The following is a 22274-nucleotide window of genomic DNA, read 5'->3' as shown; positions in this document are numbered from 1 at the left end:
TATTATATTTAAATTTATGACATTAATTTAAAAATTGAATATAATACAAATATATATATAAAAAAATATATACCGTATTTGCTGGCGTATAAGACGACCTTTTACAGTAAAAAAAAATTAGCAAAAAGCTGGGGTCGTCTTATACGCCGGATATAAAGCCGAATACTCGCTGAGTGTGCGGTAATACTGTATACATACAATATACACCGCTGAGCCAATCCCGGCTGTATTCTATTAATGAATACAGCGCCTGCTCGGATTGGAGTAACAACCTCTGCAGCCTGCTCGGATTGGCTGTGAGAGTCAGAGGCGCGGGCTGATGATGTAACAGCCTCTGCCAATCCGAGCAGGCACTGTATGCAATAATAGAATGCATAGCTTTCCGTGATTGGCTCAGGGCGGTATACTATATGTATACTGTGAGACAGCATGTTACCCGGCGCCAACTTCGTTTCTGAACATACGGAATTCCTGCACAAGGGGGTCGTCTTATACAGTGAGTACAGCACAATACCAACTTTTTAAATTGAAAAGTAGGGGGTCGTCTTATATGCCCAGCCGCCTTATACGCCGGCAAATACGGTATATATATATATATATATATATATATTTTTTTTTAAAAGTAATTTTCGGTTTCGTTTTTCAGCCAAGTGCATGCTGAAATTTCAGGTTTTCGATTTCGGCACCTCAATTTCCATTTGGTGCACCTCTATTATTAAGGTCACTTATCAAAAACATAAAGCCCCATTTTTCTTGAGACATGGAGACGCAATTTTTTCCCCTCTCCATAAAAAGGACATAATAAGACTCAATTCACAAAGCTAACACACATGGACAAGTATCTCTATTTCCGAGATAGCGAGCTATTTTGGGTGGCGCCCAATGAAATATAAAATGACAGTCACATGGCTATAAATCAGATTGGTCAACAATTGCTTGACTTGACAATAGCTTGACCTTAAGGCATGTATGACACAACAGTGCCATCTAGAGGTCGAATTGGAGAATGCTTCTCTCATTGAAACACAGTATTGCGAAAGGGGCCTCACCCATGTGGGAATGGTAAAAACTTAACAAATAAAAAGCCAACAATCAAGACTAAAAGGGGGACTCTATAATAACTTTAAAAGTTGAATTTAATAAAAATATATAAAAAAAAATATATATATTTTTTAAAAAGTAATTTTCGGTTTCGTTTTTCAGCCAAGTGCATGCTGAAATTTCAGGTTTTCGATTTCGGCACCTCAATTTCCATTCGGTGCACCTCTATTATTAAGGTCACTTATCAAAAACATAAAGTCCCATTTTTCTTGAGACATGGAGACACAATTTTTTCCACTCTCCATAAAAAGGACATAATAAGACACAATTCACAAAGCTAACACACATGGACAAGTATCTCTATTTCCGAGATAGCGAGCTATTTTGGGTGGTGCCCAATGATATATAAAATGACAGTCACATGGCTATAAATCACGTGATTGAAGCATTGTTGAAACAAGACTATAGGCTTCACATAAAGAAAGAGGTTCACCGATGAATTAAGTAGCTACCTGCAACTTATTGACCATCTCCTCAAACAGCTTTCGGGCTTCAGGACTGCTCGGGTCCTTAAAATAATCCGCGATGCCCACCTGTACCACAATGGACTTCAGGTTGCGACAGACACCTGGAGACATACAGAGGGAGATGCAGAGGTCAGTCGCTGATTAAGAGATGCCTATTAAAAAGACTTACCAACTTCATAAGACCTCTGACTGGCCAAGTTCACCCTCATGGTCTCCAATGCGTCTCTTCTTCCATGGTTTGTCCATCCTCTGCATTTCCTCGTTCTTCAATGGATGATCCAAGTACAACTTTCATCGTTTTTACAAGGCCAGTATTACATTTGGCAGCTCCAACCACTTTAGAACCATTCAAGTCCAGGCAAGAACCCACCACTTTATTGTCACAAGGCATACTCTGCTTCTATATTGCAAAACACAACTACCTTAAAATCTTCCTTTCTACAGCACCTTCAAAAAGTATTCACACCCCTGGACATTTCCCACATTTTCTCATGTTACAACCAAAAACGTGAATGTGTTTTATTGGGATTTTATGTGATAGACCAACACAAAGTGGCACATAATTGTTAAGTGGAAGGAAAATGATAAATGGTTTTCAAAAATGTTAACAAATAAATATGTGAAAAGTGTGGGGGGTGCATTTGTATGGCGCCCCCCGGAGTCAATACTTTGTAGAACTGCCTTTCTCTGCAATTACAGCTGTAAGTCTTTTTGGGGACGTCTCTACCAGCTTTGCCCATCTAGAGAGGGACATTTTTGCCCATTCTTCTTTGCAGAATATCTCAAGCTCTGTCAGATTGGATGGAGAGCGTCTGTGATCAGCAATTTTCATGTCTTGCCACAAATTCTCAATTGGATTTAAGTATGGACTGTGACTGGGCCATTCTAACACATGAATAGGCTTTGATGTAAACCATTCCATTGTAGCTCTGGCTGTATGTTTCGGGTCATTGTCCTGCTGAAAGGTGAACCTCCGCCCCAGTCTCAAGTCTTTTGCAACAGGTTTTCTTCTAAGATTGCCCTGTATTTGGCTCCATCCATCTTCCCATCAACTCTGACCAGCTTCCCTGTCCCTGCTGAAGAAAAGAATCCCCACAACATGATGCTGCCACCACCATGTTTCACGGTGGGGATGGTGTGTTCAGGATGATGTGCAGTGCTAGTTTTCCGCCATACATACTGTAGTGTTTTGCCTTTAGGCCAAAAAATTCAATTTTGGTCTCCTCTGACCAGAGCACCTTCTTTCACATGTTTGCTGTGTCCCCCACATGGCTTCTCGCAAACTGCAAGCTGGACTTTTTATGGCTTTCTTTCCCCAATGTCTTTCTTCTTGTCACTCTTCCATAAAGGGCAGATTTGTGGAGAACACGACTAATAGTTGTCCTGTGGACAGATTCTCCCACCTGAGCTGTGGATCTCTGCAGCTCCTCCAGAGTTACCATGGACCTCTTGGCTGCTTCTCTGATGATTGTTCTCCTTGCCCGGCCGGTCAGTTTAGGTGGACGGCCATGTCTTGGTAGGTTTGCAGTTGTGCCATACTCTTTCCATTTTTGGATGATGGATTGAACAGAGCTCCGTGAGATGTTCAAAGCTTGGGAGATTTTTTTTATAACCTAACCCTACTTTAGTCTACTTCACAACTTTATCCTTGACCTGTCTAGTGTGTTCCTTGGCCATTCATGATGCTGTTTGTTCACTAAGGTTTTCTAACAAACTTCCGAGGGCTTCACAGAACAGCTGTATTTATACTGAGATTAAATGACACACAGGGGGACTCTATTTAATAATTAGGTGACTTCTAAAGGCAATTGGTTGCACTAGATTTTAGTTAGGGGTGGCAGAGTAAAGGGGGCTAAATACAAATGCCCCCCCCCCCCCCACTTTTCACATATTTATTTCTAAAAAAATGTTAAATCCATTTATCATTTTCCTTCCACTTCACAATTATGAGCCACTTTGTGTCTATCACATAAAATCCCAATAAAATACATTTACGTTTTTGGTTGTAACATGACAAAATGTGGAACATTTCAAGGGGTATGAATACTTTCTTAGGGGACAGTATATGCCAGCATATAAGGATCAGTTACTGCCATGTCGTTTTATTTGGCACCCCGTTGCAGACAGTCTACCCAAGCTCTGCTGCCGACGCATTTCACTGTGTTGCGTTTGATATACATATATGTCTGTTTTATGATTTTTTGTTCTCAGACTTTACTGTACATGAAAGAATCTGTTTGTTTAGTAGTTTGTCTTAGAAACAGAAATCAGGTTACTTGTGAATGAGTGGACTTCTCAAACAAACGCCTTGGTAACAATTACAAAAGCTGTCCTCAAACAATGGGAACTTGGATACCTATGTAATGTGGCTATCTAACTGATATCAACAGTTTATCAATGGTCAACAATTGCTTGACTTGATAACAGCTTGTATGACACAACAGTGCCATCTAGAGGTCGAATTGGAGAATACTTCTCCCATTGAAACACAGTAATGCGAAAGGGGCTGCACCTATGTGGGAATGGTAAAAACTTAACAAATAAAAAGCCAACAATCAAAACTGAAAGGGGGACTCGATAATGACTTAACACCAAGGAAGGTCTGTACAGCCAGAAGAAACTATACCCGAAGATGATCTCCAGCAACTGCTTAAAGATTAAGCCTGGGATCCTTGTTGCCAACGGAAATCGTGAACGCACAGTAACCTGAGTTAAATAACTTTTAAGCATCTTATTACTGTTTATAGACCATAGTTTCTGCTTATTTGCTAGGAAGTAGGTAGCATTTTGTTTGTTGTATGTATATCTACTAATCTTGTATAGTTTTTCCTATAATTGTAGCAGTTTATATGTACAGTATTTTTGTGTAGTAAAAGCACATTAACACACTCAAGAGGTCTAAGCTTCCTTGCTTTATTGCAACGTGACCTTAATAGATACCGTAGCAAAACATTCACTCATTAGGCGCTTACACCTTGTTGTGTCAGAGGAGATGCTTGGGTGCAGTGTCACCAATTCGGTGCAAGATAAAACTACAAGCCAGCAGGGGTGACCCATCCAATAAAGGGCGCATGGGTGCCGCCCCCCTCTATCCACACCATCCCCTATATGAATAATGGATAGATTCATGCATAGCATGAAACTATCCACGGCCACCGCGCTCACCCCCTCTTCATGCGTTTGGCCGCTTTCAGGACGCGGGTGCATGAATTACAGCTAGGGTATTTTTTGAAGCACCTGATTAGAGCCATAGGCTCTAATAAGCTTCAAAAGAGGGTGGACTCATGGCGCAGAGCATTGCGCCCGAAGCCCACCCAGGTGTGTTAGAAAAAGATAATGAATATTCGCTTTTCTAACAATGAAACTCCTCTCCACCAATTAGAACGCGCCAGCCTGGTACCCGTCACCTGATTGGCTGAAAGAACAGGCGATCCTATTAGACGCCTAGCAGGATGAAAGAAGAGACGCGTGGCAGAAGTATGGAGGACACAGCTTGCCGCTGCCTGACCCGCTGCCCCTCCCACAGCTCGGCGCTGCCTGACCCGCTGCTCATCCTGCAGCTTGCCGGCGTCACCCGCTGCCTGACCCATCACCAAGATGGAGAAAGTGCCGTGCAGACAATGAGCAGGCGGGCGGGATACTGGTTAAATGCCACTGGTGGGGTGGTTTAGGGTTGTGCTGGTTAAGTGCTGCAGGGGAGTTGTGCTGGTTAGGTGCAGACGGGGAGGTCACACAGTGAGGCTGCAATTGATGAACACAATGAGGTTGCAATTGACGTGCACAGTGGCTGCAATTGACGTGCACAGTGGCTGCAATTGATGTGCACAGTGGCTGCAATTGATGGGCACAGTGAGGTTGCAATTGATGGGCCCAGTGGCTGCAATGGATGGACACAGTGAGGTTGCAATTTATGGGCACAGTGGCTGCAATGGTTGGGCACAGTGGCTGCAATTGATGGGCACAGTGGCTGCAATTGATGGGCACAGTGAGGTTGCAATTGATGGGCACAGTGAGGTTGCAATTGATGGGCACAGTGGCTGCATTGGATGGACACAATGGTTGCAATGGATGGGCACAGTGGCTGCAATTGATGGACACAGTGAGGTTGCAATGGATGGGCACAGTGGCTGCAATGGATGGACACAGTGAGGTTGCAATGGATGGGCACAGTGGCTGCAATTGATGGGCACAGTGAAGTTGCATATGATGGGCACAGTGGTTGCAATTGATGGGCAAAGAGAGGCTGCAATTGATGTTTTTTTTTTTTTGATCACCAGCCGCCACTGCGACTCTTTTCTTTTTTGTTTTTATCAAGTTACTTGGGCAGTCGGGACAAGCTGTGATGTCAGCCAGTACCTGGGACTGAGTAGCTAGAGGAAAAAAGTTATCTGCTGGAACAGAAGAGTGTAACTGCATACTACAGGACCTTTTGTCAGGAATCAGCAGCAGAGACGGACAGATCTGTGTGGCTACAGACCAAACCATATATGTATATAATATATATATATATATATATATATATATATATATATATATATATATATACATATATATATATATATATATATATATATAAACTCCTTGACACCAACAGCACGCAGATATGCGGCCTCACTGGACTGGACTTTTTTGCCCGTAGGGCCGCATATCTGTGTATCTGCCCTTGTGCTGGGAGCGTGCCGCACAGTGCACTCCCAGTACAGAGACCGGAAATCTCATCGAGAGCCCTGGGTCCCTTACTAACGATCAGGACATGGAAATTCCGGCTCCAGGTCACCTGATCGCTGTGATAACCTCTGATTGGGGACCACAGTGATCAGTCCCTGTGAAGCCTGCCCCGTGTTTTTCTATCTGTGAATGGAAAGATACATTGCATCTCTCTCTCTCTCTCCTTGCAGAGAGAAAAAAAAAGTGTATGTAAAATAATAATAATAATCATAATATTATAAAATTAAAAATAAAGACAAAATACATAGATCACAGGTCATGGTCAGTATATTTTGAACAGGATTAAAAAAAAAAATAATAATTAAATTAGTATCAGTGCCAGTGTGTTTAAGGCAGGATAAAAAAAAAACGCAAAATGCGTACTAGTGTTCTGGGCTGTACTATGGGTACAAACAACAACTAACATACACATATGTCGGTATCACTGCGATCGTTGGGAGCAGGAAAATTTATTTTGGGTTGTTCTTTAGTGGAAGGTTCTGGTAGTAAAAAGAAATATACAGCTAAAACTGAAAATAAAGATTTTTTACTATTTTGGGCCAATTTTCCATTGATAATAAAATAAAATCAGGAGATATCCATTACTATTTACCACCGAGTGAAAGTCCAATTTGTCATGAAGAAAAACGTGGTGTACTCCCCCTGGATGACCCAAAGTAGTTGTGATCATATGTACCGTTTTACTAACACGTGTCACAGTTGCAAAATTGTGCTTAGGCATTATGATTTGTTTTACCCATAGGCGCGAAAGGGGTTAAAGTGAATTTATTAATAGTAAACACCAGCAAACAGCTAACAAAGATATAGGTGAACAATAACCCGAATTACAAAATACCCAACCACCTAACAATAACACAATATATACAATTTGTACTAGCAGAGGAGAGACTAAATACCTTCCCAACAACCAGCATCAGGAGGAGACTGATAACTAAAATCTGATCATGGTCTGCTGTGACATGTTCCATACTTATGATTTGTTTTACCCATAGGTGCGAAAGGGGTTAAAGTGAATTTATTAATAGTAAACACCAGCAAACAAAGATATAAGTGAACAATAACTGAATTACAAAATACCCAACCACCTAACAATAATACAATATATACAATTTGTACTAGCAGAGGAGAGACTAAATACCTTCCCAGCAACCAGCATCAGGAGACTGATAACTAAAATCTGATGATGGTCTGCTGTGACATGTTCCATACTTAGGGCTCATGCACATAGGAGCTTTTCGTCATACAACGTAAATTGCAGGCATATTTTTGTGCCTGGGATACACATCTGCTGGGTACAGCTACCCATAGAAACGAATGGCTGAATGTGGCTGTAGATAGGTTTGCACTACTACTTCCGTAAACCTGTGCCAGCGTACTTCTTTACGCATGCGCGTGTTTACACAAGTAGGGACATAAATCCTGCCACAGCTATGTACGGCCATTCATTACTACGAATGTATCGGTATACATCCCTGGCGTATTTCCAGAATTTACTTTGTATGCCTAAAAGCACCCAAGAACATGAGCCCTTACTGGTAAACAGGAGAGGAGAGCACCATTTCAAACCCTCCAGCCAATAACCGTGTCTGTACCCCCTACTTCCCAAACCTACGGCTACCACTGCACTTGCCACGACCTCAATCAGCAGCCTACTGTCACCATCCCAACCTACCCCATCCCCTTGCCAGTTCTGGAATGGACACAGGTCTGCTAGTACTTACTGTTGAAATGTAGAAGAGCTTTTGGCGTGACCGGCGTGGATGTTAAAACCAACATCTCCAGTCCCTTCAGGCCCTCCCTGCAGACCTCCGCAGCCACCTCTTGGTTGATCTCCGTCACGTGATCCAGCTCGAGCACCTGCAGGCGCATGCAGTTCCGGGCTGTGGGATCACATGATTAAAAGTAATGTACTTTGTACAAACTGTATAGCACTGAAAACAAATTGCACTGAATGGATTATCAGCAGGCATATTCTGCCTTAGTTGTCACCTCTTATGTGGCCACTTTTACTATGCAAATACATGAAGTCAACGGATACTGGGTGAAATAACAGACTTTCCTGGTGCCCACATGCGATATTCTGAGAAAAGAAAACCAAAATATGGCGCAAACGAGGACACCGAGCAGCCAAAATTCCAAAATTTGTACTAAAAGTCAATAAACATAAGTAGACCCTCAAAATAAGGATCAAAGTCCACTGTTTGAGTCCATAAATATAGATGAGGTCACTGAATTAGTGGCTTGCCCTACAAAGAGACAGGAGAAATACTAGCACAATACCCCGTGTTCTCCACTGACAGCTGAAAGTAAAAATAAAAAATAAAAATGTTGACACTAAAAACTAAGAAAAAAAAAAACAGCGTGCCCCCCCAGTATATACCAGGCCCTTCGGGTCTGGATTTTGAGGGGGAACCCCACACCAATTAAAAAAAATGGCATGGAGTCCCCCCCAAAATCCATACTAAACCCTTATCCGAGCATGCAGCTTGGCAGGTCAAGAAAGGGAGGGGGTGAGCGAGCACCCTCCTCCCTCCTGAACCATGCCAGGCCAAGTGCCCTCAACATGGGGTGGTGCTTTGGGGCAGGGGGGCTCTGCCCCCCTCCAAGCACTTTGTCCCCATGTTGATGGGGACAAGGGCCTCTTCCCACAAATCCTGGGCAGGTGACCCTGCCTCCTTGTGCTGTCTTTGGCCGAGGCATGCTGGGTTGATGAAGGGGGCGGGGTCACTTGGTGATGTCACCGGGTGGCCCACCCTGTAGTTATTTAAGACCTGTCAGATGACGAAGCTGGAAGCCTTTCGGCCGGAGCATACCTTTTTTTTCCAGGTAGGCAGTGGCGGCGGGCGGCGTGATTGACAATGGATTTACACCAGGGGACATTTTTTTTTTACCCCTACTCATTCACAAGGCGGGTGGGTTTAGGATCTGGGGGCTTTCAGATTCCGATAAGCCCCCCATCTGTAGACCCCCACAACCATAGCCTAGGGTTGTGGGGAAGAGCGCCTTGCCCCCCCCCACGCTCCACACCACCGCCCCCATGTTGCGAACATGGTATGGTTCAGGGGGGAGGGGTTAAGAGGCGCTCGCTCGTCTTCTTCCTTTCATAACCTGCCTGGCTCCATGCTTGGATAAGGGTCTAGTATGGATTTTGGGGGACACACCACGCCATTTTATTAAAAATGTTGGAGTGGGGGTTCGCCTCAAAATCCATACCAGATCCGAGGGGCCTGGTATGGAATGGGGGGACCCCACACCGTTCTTTTTCTTAATTATTATTGCTGCCATTTTTTTTTTACATTCAGCTGTCAGCGGTGTGACAGCTGTCTCATACTCATCTCATACTCAGATGCGCCAAGATACCCCTTTGTGAATGGAGCCCAGTATCTTTTGGCGAGTTGGTTGATCATGGGAACAGAAGTTTTATAATGGAAACTCGCGGTCATTGTAGAGATCACTTATAACATGCAGACCTGTCCCTCAGTGTTGTGCTGATACCAAAACACTATATAGCCTGGGGTTGGTCTTCTGGGTCAAAATAGATCATATAACACTCTCAAGCTCACTCTGTCAAGAAATTACTTAAAGCGGAGGTCCACCCTAAAGTGGACCTTCCACTCATTGGAATCCTCCCCCCCTCCGGCGCCACAATTGGCACCTTTCAGGGGGGAGGGGGGTGCAGGTACCTGTACAGTACAGGTATCTGCACCCACTTCCGGAGTAGATTCTGCAGAAAGGAACGCCCCTTTCCGCAGAATCTACGCCCCTTTCCGAAAGTCCCCCGCTGCCTGCTGGGAAACACACGGATCCCAGAGACAGCGGGGACCATCCTTATTGCGCAGCGCGACTCGCGCATGCGCAGTAGGGAACCTGGAAATGAAGCCGAAAGGCTCCACTTCCTGATTCCCATACCCAAGATGGCGGCGGCAGCACCCGAGAGACGATCGAGAGATCGGCTTCGGGTGCCGACATCGCGGGCGCGCTGGGCGGGTAAGTGTCCTTATTTTGAAAGTCAGCAGCTGCAGTATTTGTAGCTGCTGGCTTTAAAAAAAAAAAAAAAACGGCGGAACTCCCGGCGGACTCCCGCTTTAAAGGGTTGCCATATAAAAATGGCATTTACCCAGGAGTCATTTCTTCTCTATACAAGATTATGTATACGTTTTATTGTCAGGATTTTCCAAATTTACGTTAAAATGCCCATAAATAAAATAGCAAATACAATATCTTTTTTTTTATTACTAATATCAGAGAATGAAAGGTTTCTCACCCAGTGAGGACAGCCCTTGCACTCCGCAGCCTGCTCCCCCGACGCCCAGCGCCCTCAGGTGAGGCCAGCATCGTCCTATCATCTGCAGGCACCGGTTACTGAAACGCGTAGGCTGTTGGCTGTATGCAGAGGGAAGGAAACAGAGACATTATCAATGATGGCTGAATTTGTTTTCTTTTTTTTGGAATTTTAACCTGGGGATCTAGCCATTCACACTCCCACTGTCTTAGGGTGTCTCCAGTCTGGATGAAGGAGCAATGGAGGCACCATTGGACAGCAGCAATGTCAGTCTGGAGGGGAGGGGGGTAGTGTTAGATGTACTAGCAGATTTAGATTTGCCCCCTTCTATGCCACCCCGCCCCCCCTGTATCCCCTCCATAAACCTGCTTTATCCCCCCCATACACCTCTTGTATTCCAATATACTCTTTGTATCTGTATCTCCCCATACATACCTTTTATCTCCCATACACTCCCTGTATCCACCATACACCCCCTTATCCACCCATACACCCCTGTATCCACCCATACACCTCCTGTATCCACCCGCACACCCCCTGTATCCACCCATATACCCCTGTTTACACCCATACACCCCCTGTATCCACCCATATACCCCTGTATACACCCATACACCCCCTGTGTCCACCCATACACCCCTGTATCCACCCATACACCCCCTGTATCCACCCATACACCTCCTGTATCCACCCACACACCCCCTGTATCCACCCACACACCCCCTTATCCACCCATACACCTCCTGTATCCACCACACACCCCCTTATCCACCCATACACCCCCTGTATCCACCCATACACCCCCTTTATCCACCCATGCACTTCCTGTACCCACCCATGCACTTCCTGTATGCCTCTCATACAATCCTCTGTATCTACCTCATACATTGTATCCTCTATACATTGAATGTATACACCCCCTGTGGCCCTCTAATACACCCCCTATATCCCCTCATACACCCCATCATATCCATTATTACCCCCTGTACACCCATTGTATCCCTCTATACACCCCCTGTATCCCTCTATACATCTATTGTTTCCCACTATACACCCCCTGTATTCAGCCATACATCCACAATACACTTCCTGTACCCACCCACGCACTTCCTGTATCCACCATACACTTCCTGTATGCCTTGTACACTCATTGTATCCCCAATACATTGACTGTATACACCCCCTGGGGCCCTCTAATACACCCCCCATATCCACTCATACACCCCATCATATCCATTATTTAACCCTGTACACCCATTGTATCCCCCCAATACACTCCCTGTATCCCTCTATACATCTATTGTATCCCTCTATACATCTATTGTATCCCTCTATACACCCTCTGTATCCCTCTATACATTTATTGTATCCCTCTATACACCCCCTGTATCCCTCTATACACCCCCTGTATCCCTCTATACACCCCCTGTATCCCTCCATACACCCCTGTATCCCTCCATACATCTATTGTATCCCTCTATACATCTATTGTATCCCCCAATACACCCCCTTATATCCCACATACACCTACTGTATCCCCTCTATACATTTATTGTATCCGCCCATACACCCCCTAAATTTCCTCATGCATCCACCATACATCCCACATACACTTTTTGTACCCCCCTCCCTCACGTGATACATATACCATATACGCATAACAGGTATTTAACACAATGCTCGTTGCTCAACATTTTTCGCTTGTTTGCTTCTTCAGGAGCTGTAAAACACGTGCAACTACAAAAGAATGGAGATAATCAATATACTGGGAAACACAATAAATTAATACAGGTGTAATAAAAATTACCACTGAATGGATATTCATATATGAAAGGGTATAATAACAGATAAAAATCTGAATATATCACATACGTCAACATATCCGATAAAAAAAAAGTGTGTTTTTCAACCAATTTTATTGATGAAAGTCTGAACGCAAAACAGGAGGCAGATAATGTAATTTTGCTTACCATATGCATAAATGTGTATAGAATCAATTGAACAAAATTGGAGGTCCTGCAATAGACATAAGGAGGGGTGCCAGCAAAATACGGCAACCGAGGATCTCAGGGGAAGCAGAGCGGGTGCCAAATGGGACTATTGGAATATCAAAGGACAATATGTATAGTATCTCACAAAAGTGAGTACACCCCCTCACATTTTTGTAAATATTTGAGGGGACCATGAATGCCAACATGTACTGTGACATACTGAAGCAGAGCATGATCCCCTCCCTTCGGAGACTGGGCCGCAGGGCAGTTTGCCCACATAATGACCCCAACACACACCTCCAAGATGACCACTGCCTTGCTAAAGAAGCTGAGGGTAAAGGTGATGGACTGGCCAAGCATGTCTCCAGACCTAAACCCTATTGAGCATCTGTGGGGCATCCTCAAATGGAAGGTGGAAGAGCGCAAGGTCTTCAACATCCACCAGCTCCGTGATAGAAGAGTGAAAGAGGACTCCAGTGGCAACCTGTGAAGCTCTGGTGAACTCCATGCCCAAGGGGGTCAAGGCAGTGCTGGAAAATAATGGTGGCCACACAAAATATTGACACTTTGGGCCCAATTTGGACATTTTCACTTAGGGGTGTACTCACTTTTGTTGCCAGAGGTTTAGACATTAATGGCTGTGTGTTGAGTTATTCTGAGGGGACAGCAAATTTACACTGTTATACAAGCTGTACACTCACTACTTTACATTGTAGACGAGTGTCATTTCTTCAGTGTTGTCACATGAAAAGATAGAGGAAATATTTACAAAAATGTGAGGGGTGTACTCACTTTTGTGAGATAGTGTATGTACTGTATACATGTGCAGACAAAATACAGAGACAACCACATGTATATGTACCCACCTCACAGTGGAATACAAAATCAATTAAATTACCTGAGATTAAATAAAGGAAAAATCTTTCCAAAACAATAGGAGCCCGGCAGACAAAAAGGGAGCATTTATATCCAGGCCTCCAAGGATAATCAGCAATTTGCAGCCAAAGATAGAAAAGCGCCCGTTAGATAGTCAGCCAATCAATATCCCATGTGGATCCGGCAAGGCAAAGTAGATAATCACAATTACTGCTTAATAAAAAGGTTCTTACATCATTTACAGTGCCTTGCAAAAGTATTCACCCCCCACCCCCCCCTCCCCTCGGCATTTTTCGTATTTTGTTGCCTCAACCTGGAATTAACATGGATTTTTTGAGGATTTGCATCATTTAATTTACAGAACACGCCCACAACTTTGAGGATGTTTTTTTTTATTGTGAAGCAAACTACAAATAGAACAAAATAACAGAAAAAGTCAATGTGCATAACTATTCACTCCCCTAAAGTCAATACTTTTGTAGAGGCACCTTTTGCGGCTATCACAACTCCAACTCCACTTTGGATAAGTCTCTATAAGCTTGTCACATCTCACCACTGGGGTTTTTGCCCATTCCTCCTCCTCGCAAAACTGCTCCAGCTCCTTCAAGTTGGATGGTTTTGCGCTTGTGAACAGCAATCTTTAAGCCTAACCACAGATTTTCTATTGGATTGAGGTCTGGGCTTTGACTAGGCCATTCCAACACATTTACATGTTTCCCCTTAAGCCACTTAAGTGTTGCTTTAGCAGTGTGTTTGGGGTCATTGTCCTGCTGGAAGGTGAACCTCCGTCCTAGCCTCAAATCACACACAGAGTGGTACAGGTTTTGCTCAAGAATATCCCTGTATTTAGAACCATCCATCTTTCCCTCAACCCTGACCAGTTTCCCAGTCCTGACTGCTGAAAAACATCCTCGCAGCATGATGCCGCCACCACCATGTGTTCACGGTGGGGATGGTGTTCTTTGGGTGATGCGATGTGTTGTGTTTGCGCCAGACTTAGCGTTTTCTTTGATGGCCAAAAAGATCAATTTTAGTCTCATCAGACCAGAGCACCTTCCTCCATACATTTCGGGAGTCTCCCACATGCCTTTTCGCAAACTCAAAACGTGCCAATTAGTTTTTTGAAAGTAATGTCTTTCTTCTGGCCACTCTGCCATAAAGCCCAACTCTATGGAGCGTACAGCTTATTGTGGTCCTATGTACAGATACTGCAGTCTCTGCTGTGGAACTCTGCAGCTCCTCTAGGGTTACCTTAGGTCTCTGTGCTGCCTCTCTGATTAATGCCCTCCTTGCCCGGTCCGTGAGTTTTGGTGTGCGGCCGTCTCTTGGCAGGTTTGCTGTTGTGCCATCTTCTTTCCATTTGGTTATGATAGATTTGATGGTGCTCCTAGGGATCAGCAAAGATTTGGATATTTTTTGATAACCTGACCCTGACTTGTACTTCTCAACAACATTGTCCCTTACTTGTTTGGAGAGTTCCTTGGTCTTCACGGCTGTGTTTGGTTAGTGGCGCCTCTTGCTTAGGTGTTGCCGCCTCTGGGGCCTTTCAGAAAGGTGTGTCTATGTAATGACAGGTCATGTGACACTTAGATTGCACACAGGTGGACATCATTTCACTAATTATGTGACTTCTGAAGGTGATTGGTTGCACCAGAGCTTTTTATGGGCTTCAAAACAAAGAGGGTGAATACATACGCACATGGCAATTATCAGTTTTTTATTTCTGAAAAATAGTTTTATGTATATATTTTTCTAATTTTACTTCACCAACTTAGACTATTGTGTTCTGATCCATCACATATAATTCAGATGAAAAAAAATATTGAACTAAAGGCTGTAATGTAACAAAATAGGTAAACAACCAAGGGGGGTGAATACTTTTGCAAGGCACTGTACCATAGCGGCTCAAACCACAATTTTAAATACTGCTAAATACTCACCAAATAATTCGCTCAGTGTCCATAATCACGCAATCCAGGTTCCAGATAAGCATCAAGGCAGAGTTAATCTGCCTAGCTTATATGCTTCCCCCAATATGCCAGCGTCTGACGTAACCGGCAAATCGGGGACAGGCTTTTTCCCGCCGCCCATGCGTGAGCATCAAACGGTGATAACACAATGGCGCATGAGTTGCGGCCCCCCGTGGCCATCTTGGAACACCGAGCAGTGAAGCCAGACACCCTACAGACAGGAGGTGTCAACATGGAAACACCCTCGGACAGTCAAGGAGGAGATTGATGCAGGACAAGTCCCTACCCACCTGTCTGCCTATCTGCACATTCCTGGCCAGGGCTGGGGGGGGAGGGCCCTGCACCAGCGTGATGGGAAATGGTGCCCACCTCAGACAGGGATGGAGGTACAACAAAGGCAATGTAAGGCCGCGTACACACGGGCGGACTGTCTGCCCAACTTAGTCCGCCGAAACACATTTCAGCGGACAGTCCGCTCGTGTGTGGGCTTCAGCTGACTTTTTCAGCGGACTGTCTGACGAACAAAGTCTTACGGAATTTCCGTAAGATTGTCCGTCCAAACTTGGTTTGAGCGGACAGTCCGCCCGTGTGTGTGCCAGTCTGCTGTACTTTCGAAATGAGCGGACTTTTCCCGCCCGGAGAAAAGTCCGCTCATTTCGAGCGGGTATCCAGGTAGGCGGGGCCCGCGACGGAGACGACGCGGGCCCCGCCGCCTGGTATGGACTTAAAGGGGAACCCCAACGCCGAAAAAAATCGGCGTGGGGGTCCCCCCCAAGTCCACAACAGACCCCTGTCCGAGCACGCTACCCGGCCGGCCAGGAAAGGGGGGCGAGCGAGCGCCCCCCCGTCCTGAGCCGTACCAGGCCGCGTGCCCTCAACATGGGGGGTGCCTTGGGGAAGGGGGGGCCGCGCAACACAACACAGGGTTAAAATATTTTATTGCACAGCTCCGGGGGTCTTCCGTCTTCGGGAGTCTTCTCGCCGGACTCCTCCGCTATTTTCTTGTAGCTCTTTTACTAGCGGAGGAGTCCGGCTTTCTTCCTCCCCGCCGCCGGCCTCTTCTCCCGACTTCGGGGGTCTAGTCCCCCTCTTCGGTTCTTCTGCCGGGCCACCGCGCCTTCTTCTAGCTCTTTTACAGGCGGTGGCCCGGTCTTCTGTCGCCGCTGCCGCCTTCCGTTCTTCTTCTTCTTCCCCAGGAGATGTTGCCTCGACGCTCTCTCCGGCCGGAATGCCAGAGCCGCGCTGCGCGGCCACTTATATAGTGACAATGGGGCGGTGTCACATGGTATATGTCACATGGGTTGGTCACATGGGTTGATGTCACATGGGGACTATGACATCGTAAGGGGGCGGGGTCACCATGTGACACCAACCCATGTGACATATACCATGTGACACCGCCCCATTGTCACTATATAAGTGGCCGCGCAGCGCGGCTCTGGCATTCCGGCCGGAGAGATCGTCGAGGCAACATCTCCTGGGGAAGAAGAAGAAGAAGAAGAAGAACGGAAGGCGGCGGCGGCGACAGAAGACCGGGCCACCGCCTGTAAAAGAGCTAGAAGAAGGCGCGGTGGCCCGGCAGAAGAACGGAAGAGGGGGACAAGACCCCCGAAGTCGGGAGAAGAGGCCGGCGGCGGGGAGGAAGAAAGCCGGACTCCTCCGCTAGCAAAAGAGCTACAAGATAGCGGAGGAGTCCGGCGAGAAGACCCCCGAAGACGGAAGACCCCCGGAGCTGTGCAATAAAATATTTTAACCCCTCATTCACATAGGGTGGGGGGCCGGTATCCGGGGGCCCCCTTATTAAAGGGGGCTCCCGGATTCCGATAAGCCCCCTGTCCGCAGACCCCGACAACCAACGGCCAGGGTTGTCGGGAAGAGGCCCTTGTCCTCATCAACATGGGGACAAGGTGCTTTGGGGTGGGGGGGCCGCGCAGCCCCCCCTTCCCCAAGGCACCCCCCATGTTGAGGACACGCGGCCTGGTAAGGCTCAGGAGGGGGGGCGCTCGCTCGCCCCCCTTTCCTGGCCGGCCGGGTAGCGTGCTCGGACAAGGGTCTGTTGTGGACTTGGGGGTACCCCCACACCGATTTTTTTCGGCGTTGGGGTTCCCCTTTAAGTCCATACCAGGCGGCGGAGCCAGCGACGTCTCCTTCGCGGGCCCCGCCTACCTGGAGACGCGCTCGAAATGAGCGGACTTTCCTCCGCGTGTGTGGGCGAGTCCGTTCATTTCAAAAGTTGAGCGGATTGTATGGCGGACTTAGTCCGCTGTATTAGTCCGCTCAAAAAGTGCCGTGTGTGGGCAAGTCCGTTCATTCAAAAGTTTGGACGGACTGTCTGTCGGATTGTCTGACAAACTTAGTTGGGCAGACAATCCGCCCGTGTGTACGCTGCCTAACCATACTGTGAGGGGATACACCCCCACGTGCCCGTACGAGCCAAACTCCCCCACATGCAGTGAAAACAAGATAGAAAGACAAATACCCAAAAAGGATAAAGAAGGTTAATATTAAGAAAATAAAACTGCATAAAAGCAATTATTATAGTATCCGGACAATATCGGAACACCACAAAGTAAATATCTAGATGAATTCCAAAATGCCCCTCGGATGATCGATCAGACATTCAACAAAATACATTTTATACATATGGCAGAGGTTATGCCAATACACACATGGCAAACTGCAAAACAACAAATAATTGTATTTTAGAGATATGGCTTAAAGCTCATGGCCTCATTCAGGCCAGGATATTTGGTGGCTGATAATTTATATATCCATCTCGCCTCAATCTGTAGGTCTTTTTTTTTTTTATCAATGTTACCCCTTTCTTAGGGAGGGACATGATCCAAAGCAAAAAAAATAAACTTTGGATAAGTCAAAACCATGGTACAATCCTAGTAAGACCGATTTGCTCAGAAAAGTGGGACTTTGAATGGATCACAGACAAAGAGAATATAGAAAAATAATTGGATTTTTATTATTACATAAATAGACAACTCATGGTGAAAAGCAACAACAAAAACTGGCCACTGCTCACACCTATAACTGGCCTTCACAGCGAGAAGCCCATGGAGGGCATATACATATAAAACAAAGACAATTCCATAGCTCAACTCACCAACCAGTCTGCTGACCAACCAAATTAACCTGCCTAACTGTCTGTTAAAAGCAAGGGTTTAGTTAGCACACATTTGCACAGTATGGTCACACTGCCTTTGGTGTGCCTCCATCCCTATCTGAGGTGGGCACCGTTTCCCATCACGCTGGTGCTGGCCAGGGGTGTGCAGATAGGTGGGCAGGGACTTGTCCCGCATCAATCTCCTCCCTGATTGTCCGAAGGTGTTTCCATGTGTAAGCTGCAAGGCCTTGTCTCGGCACCCTGTGTTGCTTGCAGTCCTAATGCCTCGTACACACGTTCCGATTATCGTACGACAGATCGTTCACATTTTGTTGCATACAACTAAGATCGAATACAACAGTGCAAAATGTGTGTAAGATTTTTGTCGTACGATTCTGGAAAAATCTTCCGTTGTGCGTAGCTATGTATTTTAAATGATGTCAAATACGTGTGACCCGTGTGTACTTCTGGTTTATTTTTGTGTTTGTGATCATGCGTGGTGTTTATTGAACTACTTTTATCGGACGCATACTGTACTGACTACACGATTGTCGTACGATGGGCTGTCATCCGACCAAAGTTTTCCTTTTTGTCCCTTCGGATTTGGTTGGACGGACTGTCGTGATCGGCTGTCGAAAGCTGCGTACTAACGATCAGATTATCGAACGATCTGTCCGAAAGCGACTTTTGTGGTCCGATAATTGGAACGTGTGTACGGGGCATAACACTACACATTTATAAGTGTCTCTGCAGTGGAAGCACATGCATGGAATGGATAGATGCAGACAGGTGAGCCTGGAGACTGCCTGGTCAAGGTGAAAAGCACAATACAATGCATTGTATAAAACCAAGACATATTGTCAGGGAACCTCTGCAGCAAACGCTCCTTCCTGTGCACTGATCACCAACCTTCATCCCTCCGATGCGAACACGCGTGCGCCAAGTCGCAAGCAAGTCCCAGATCCAGTACGCACACTGGCGCATCCACCTGAACAGATATGCGCATTGGCGCATTCCATCGGAATAGATATGCACATTAGCGCATCTATCGGAACAGATATGCGTATCGGCACATCTATTGGAATGGATATGCACATTAGCGCATCTATCGGAACAGATATGCGTATCGGCGCATCTATTGGAATGGATATGCACATTAGCGCATCTATCGGAACAGATATGCGTATCGGCGCATCTATTGGTATGGATATGCACATTAGCGCATCTATCGGAACAGATATGCGTATCGGCACATCTATTGGAATGGATATGCACATTAGCACATCTATTAGAACAGATATGCGTATCGGCACATCTATTGGAATGGATATGCACATTAGCGCATCTATCGGAACAGATATGCGTATCGGCACATCTATTGGAATGGATATGCACATTAGCACATCTATTAGAACAGATATGCGCATCGGCGCATCCATCGGAACTGATATGCGTGCTAGGCACATCCTCTGGCTGACTTTATCTAACGGGCGCTTTTCTATCTTTGGCTGCAAATTGCTGATTATCCTTTGAGGCCTGGATATAAATGCTCCCTTTTTGTCTGCTGGGCTCCTATTGTTTTGGAAAGACTTTTGCTTTATTTAATCTCAGGTAATTTAATTGATTTTGTATTCCACTGTGAGGTGGGTATTTATACGTGTGGTTGTCTCTGTATCTGGTCTGCACATGTACATATTGTCCTTTGATATTCCCATTTGGCACCCGCTCTGCTTCCCCTGAGATCCTCGGTTGCCGTATTTTGCTGGCACCCCTCCTTATGTCTATTTCAGGACCTCCAATTTTGTTCAATTGATTCTATATAAATTTATGCATATGGTAAGCAAAATTACATTATCTGCCTCCTGTTTTGCGTTCAGACTTTCATCAGTAAACTTGAAAGTTGAAAAACCCTATTTTTTATCAGATATGTTGACATGCAGTGCCTTGAAAAAGTATTCACACCCCTTGACATTTTCCACATTTTCTCATGTTACAACCAAAAACATAAATGTAGTTTATGTGATAGACCAACACAAAGTGGCACATAATTGTGAAGTAGAAGGAAAATGATAAATGGTTTTGAAAATGTTTTACAAATAAATATGTGAAAAGTGTGTGTGTGTGGGGGGGGGGGGGGGGCATCTGTATGGCGCCCCCCAGAGTCAATACTTTGTAGAACCTCCTTTCACTGCAATTACAGCTTTTTGGGGATGTCTCTGCCAGCTTTGCACATCTAGAGAGGGACATTTCTGCCCATTCTTCTTCTTTGCAAAATATCTCAAGCTGTCAGATTGGATGGAGAGCGTCTGAACAGCAATTTTCAAGTCTTCCCACAAAATCTCAATTGGATTTAGGTCTGGATTTTGACTGGGCCATTCTAACACATGAATATGCTTTGATCTAAACCATTCCATTGTAGCTCTGGCTGGATGTTTCGGGTCGTTGTCCTGCTGGAAGGTGAACCTCCCCCCCAGTCTCAAGTCTTTTGCAGATTCTAAAAGGTTTTCTTCTAAGATTGTCCTGTATTTGGTTCCATCCATCTTCCCATCAACTCTAACCAGCTTCCCTGTCCCTGCTAAAGAAAAGCATCCCCACAACATGATTCTGCCACCACCATGTTTCACGGTTGGGTTGGTGTGTTCAGGGTGATGTGCAGTGTTAGTTTTCCGTCACACATAGCATTTTGCTTTTAGGCCAAAAAGTTCAATATTGGTCTCATCTGACCAGAGCACCTTCTTCCACATGTTTGCTGTGTCCCCCACATGGCTTCTCACAAACTGCAAACAGGACTTCTAATGCCTTTCTTTCAACAATGGCTTTCTTCTTGTCATTCTTCCATAAAGGGCAGATTTGTGGAGAGCACGACTGGTTGTCCAGTGGACAGATGCCGCCTGGTCCTCCGTAACACCCAGTCCAGGTTGCAGATTGTAGACACAGTTTTACTGGCTGTTGTACTGACAAGCTTTCTATCACGTCTGTACGTGAGTATGATCATTGCTGTTGCCCTGTAATAAATGTTATCTTTGGTAATGCACAAGGTCGGCGCGCCCTCCTTTCTTTTCTATATGTTTCAGTTCCAAGGATACTCATTGTTCTGAAGAGGGCAGCAAGACTAGTATCAACAAGGGTAGACTGCACCACACATTTATAGACTAGGCCCCCCAAACGCAGGAGATTGTGTTGTATGTTGTTTGGACAGATTCTCCCACCTGAGCTGTGGATCTCTGCAGCTCCTCCAGAGTTACCATGGACCTCTTGGCTGCTTCTCTGATGAATGCTCTCCTTGCCCGGCCGGTCAGTTTAGGTGGACGGTCATGTCTTGGTAGGTTTGCAGTTGTGCCATACTCTTTCCATTTTCGGATGATGGATTGAACAGAGCTCCGTGAGATGTTCAAAGCTTGGGGTATTTTTTTTATAACCTAACACTGCTTTAAACTTCTCCACAACGTTATCCCTGACCTGCCTGGTGTGTTCCTTGTCCTTCATGATGCTGAAAGTTCACTAAGGTTCTCTAACAAACCTCTGTGGGCTTCACAGAAGAGCTGTATTTATACTGAGATTAAATTGTACACAGGTGGACTCTATTTACTAATTAGGTGACTTCTGAAGGCAATTGGTTCCACTAGATTTTAGTTAGGGGTATCAGAGTAAAGGGGATTTAGAAATACAGAGGAATACAGATGCACGCCACCCTTTTCAGATATTTATTTTTAAAAGTAATTGAAAACAATTTATCATTTTCCT

General features: G+C 45.4%; 1 protein-coding gene across 1 annotated transcript in view; it reads right to left on the bottom strand.

Moving 5' to 3' along the window:
- The window catches only part of FBXO41 (F-box protein 41), a 140359-nt gene that overhangs the window by 7212 nt on the left and 110873 nt on the right, over nucleotides 1–22274 (bottom strand). Inside the window, exons 10-12 of the mRNA XM_077478121.1 lie at nucleotides 10561–10679; nucleotides 8018–8176; nucleotides 1554–1669 (exon numbers count right to left, since the gene is read on the bottom strand). Of these exons, the coding sequence (XP_077334247.1) occupies nucleotides 1554–1669; nucleotides 8018–8176; nucleotides 10561–10679 (394 nt within the window). The remainder of the gene's footprint in view (nucleotides 1–1553; nucleotides 1670–8017; nucleotides 8177–10560; nucleotides 10680–22274) is intronic.

This window comes from Lithobates pipiens, unplaced genomic scaffold, assembly GCF_037356315.1.
Source record: "Lithobates pipiens isolate NorthernLeopardFrog02 unplaced genomic scaffold, aLitPip1_a1.2 Scaffold_13, whole genome shotgun sequence".
Lineage (NCBI taxonomy): Eukaryota > Metazoa > Chordata > Amphibia > Anura > Ranidae > Lithobates > Lithobates pipiens.
The sequence above is the reverse complement of the archived record's forward strand: the minus strand, read 5'-3'. Positions and strand labels throughout refer to the sequence as shown.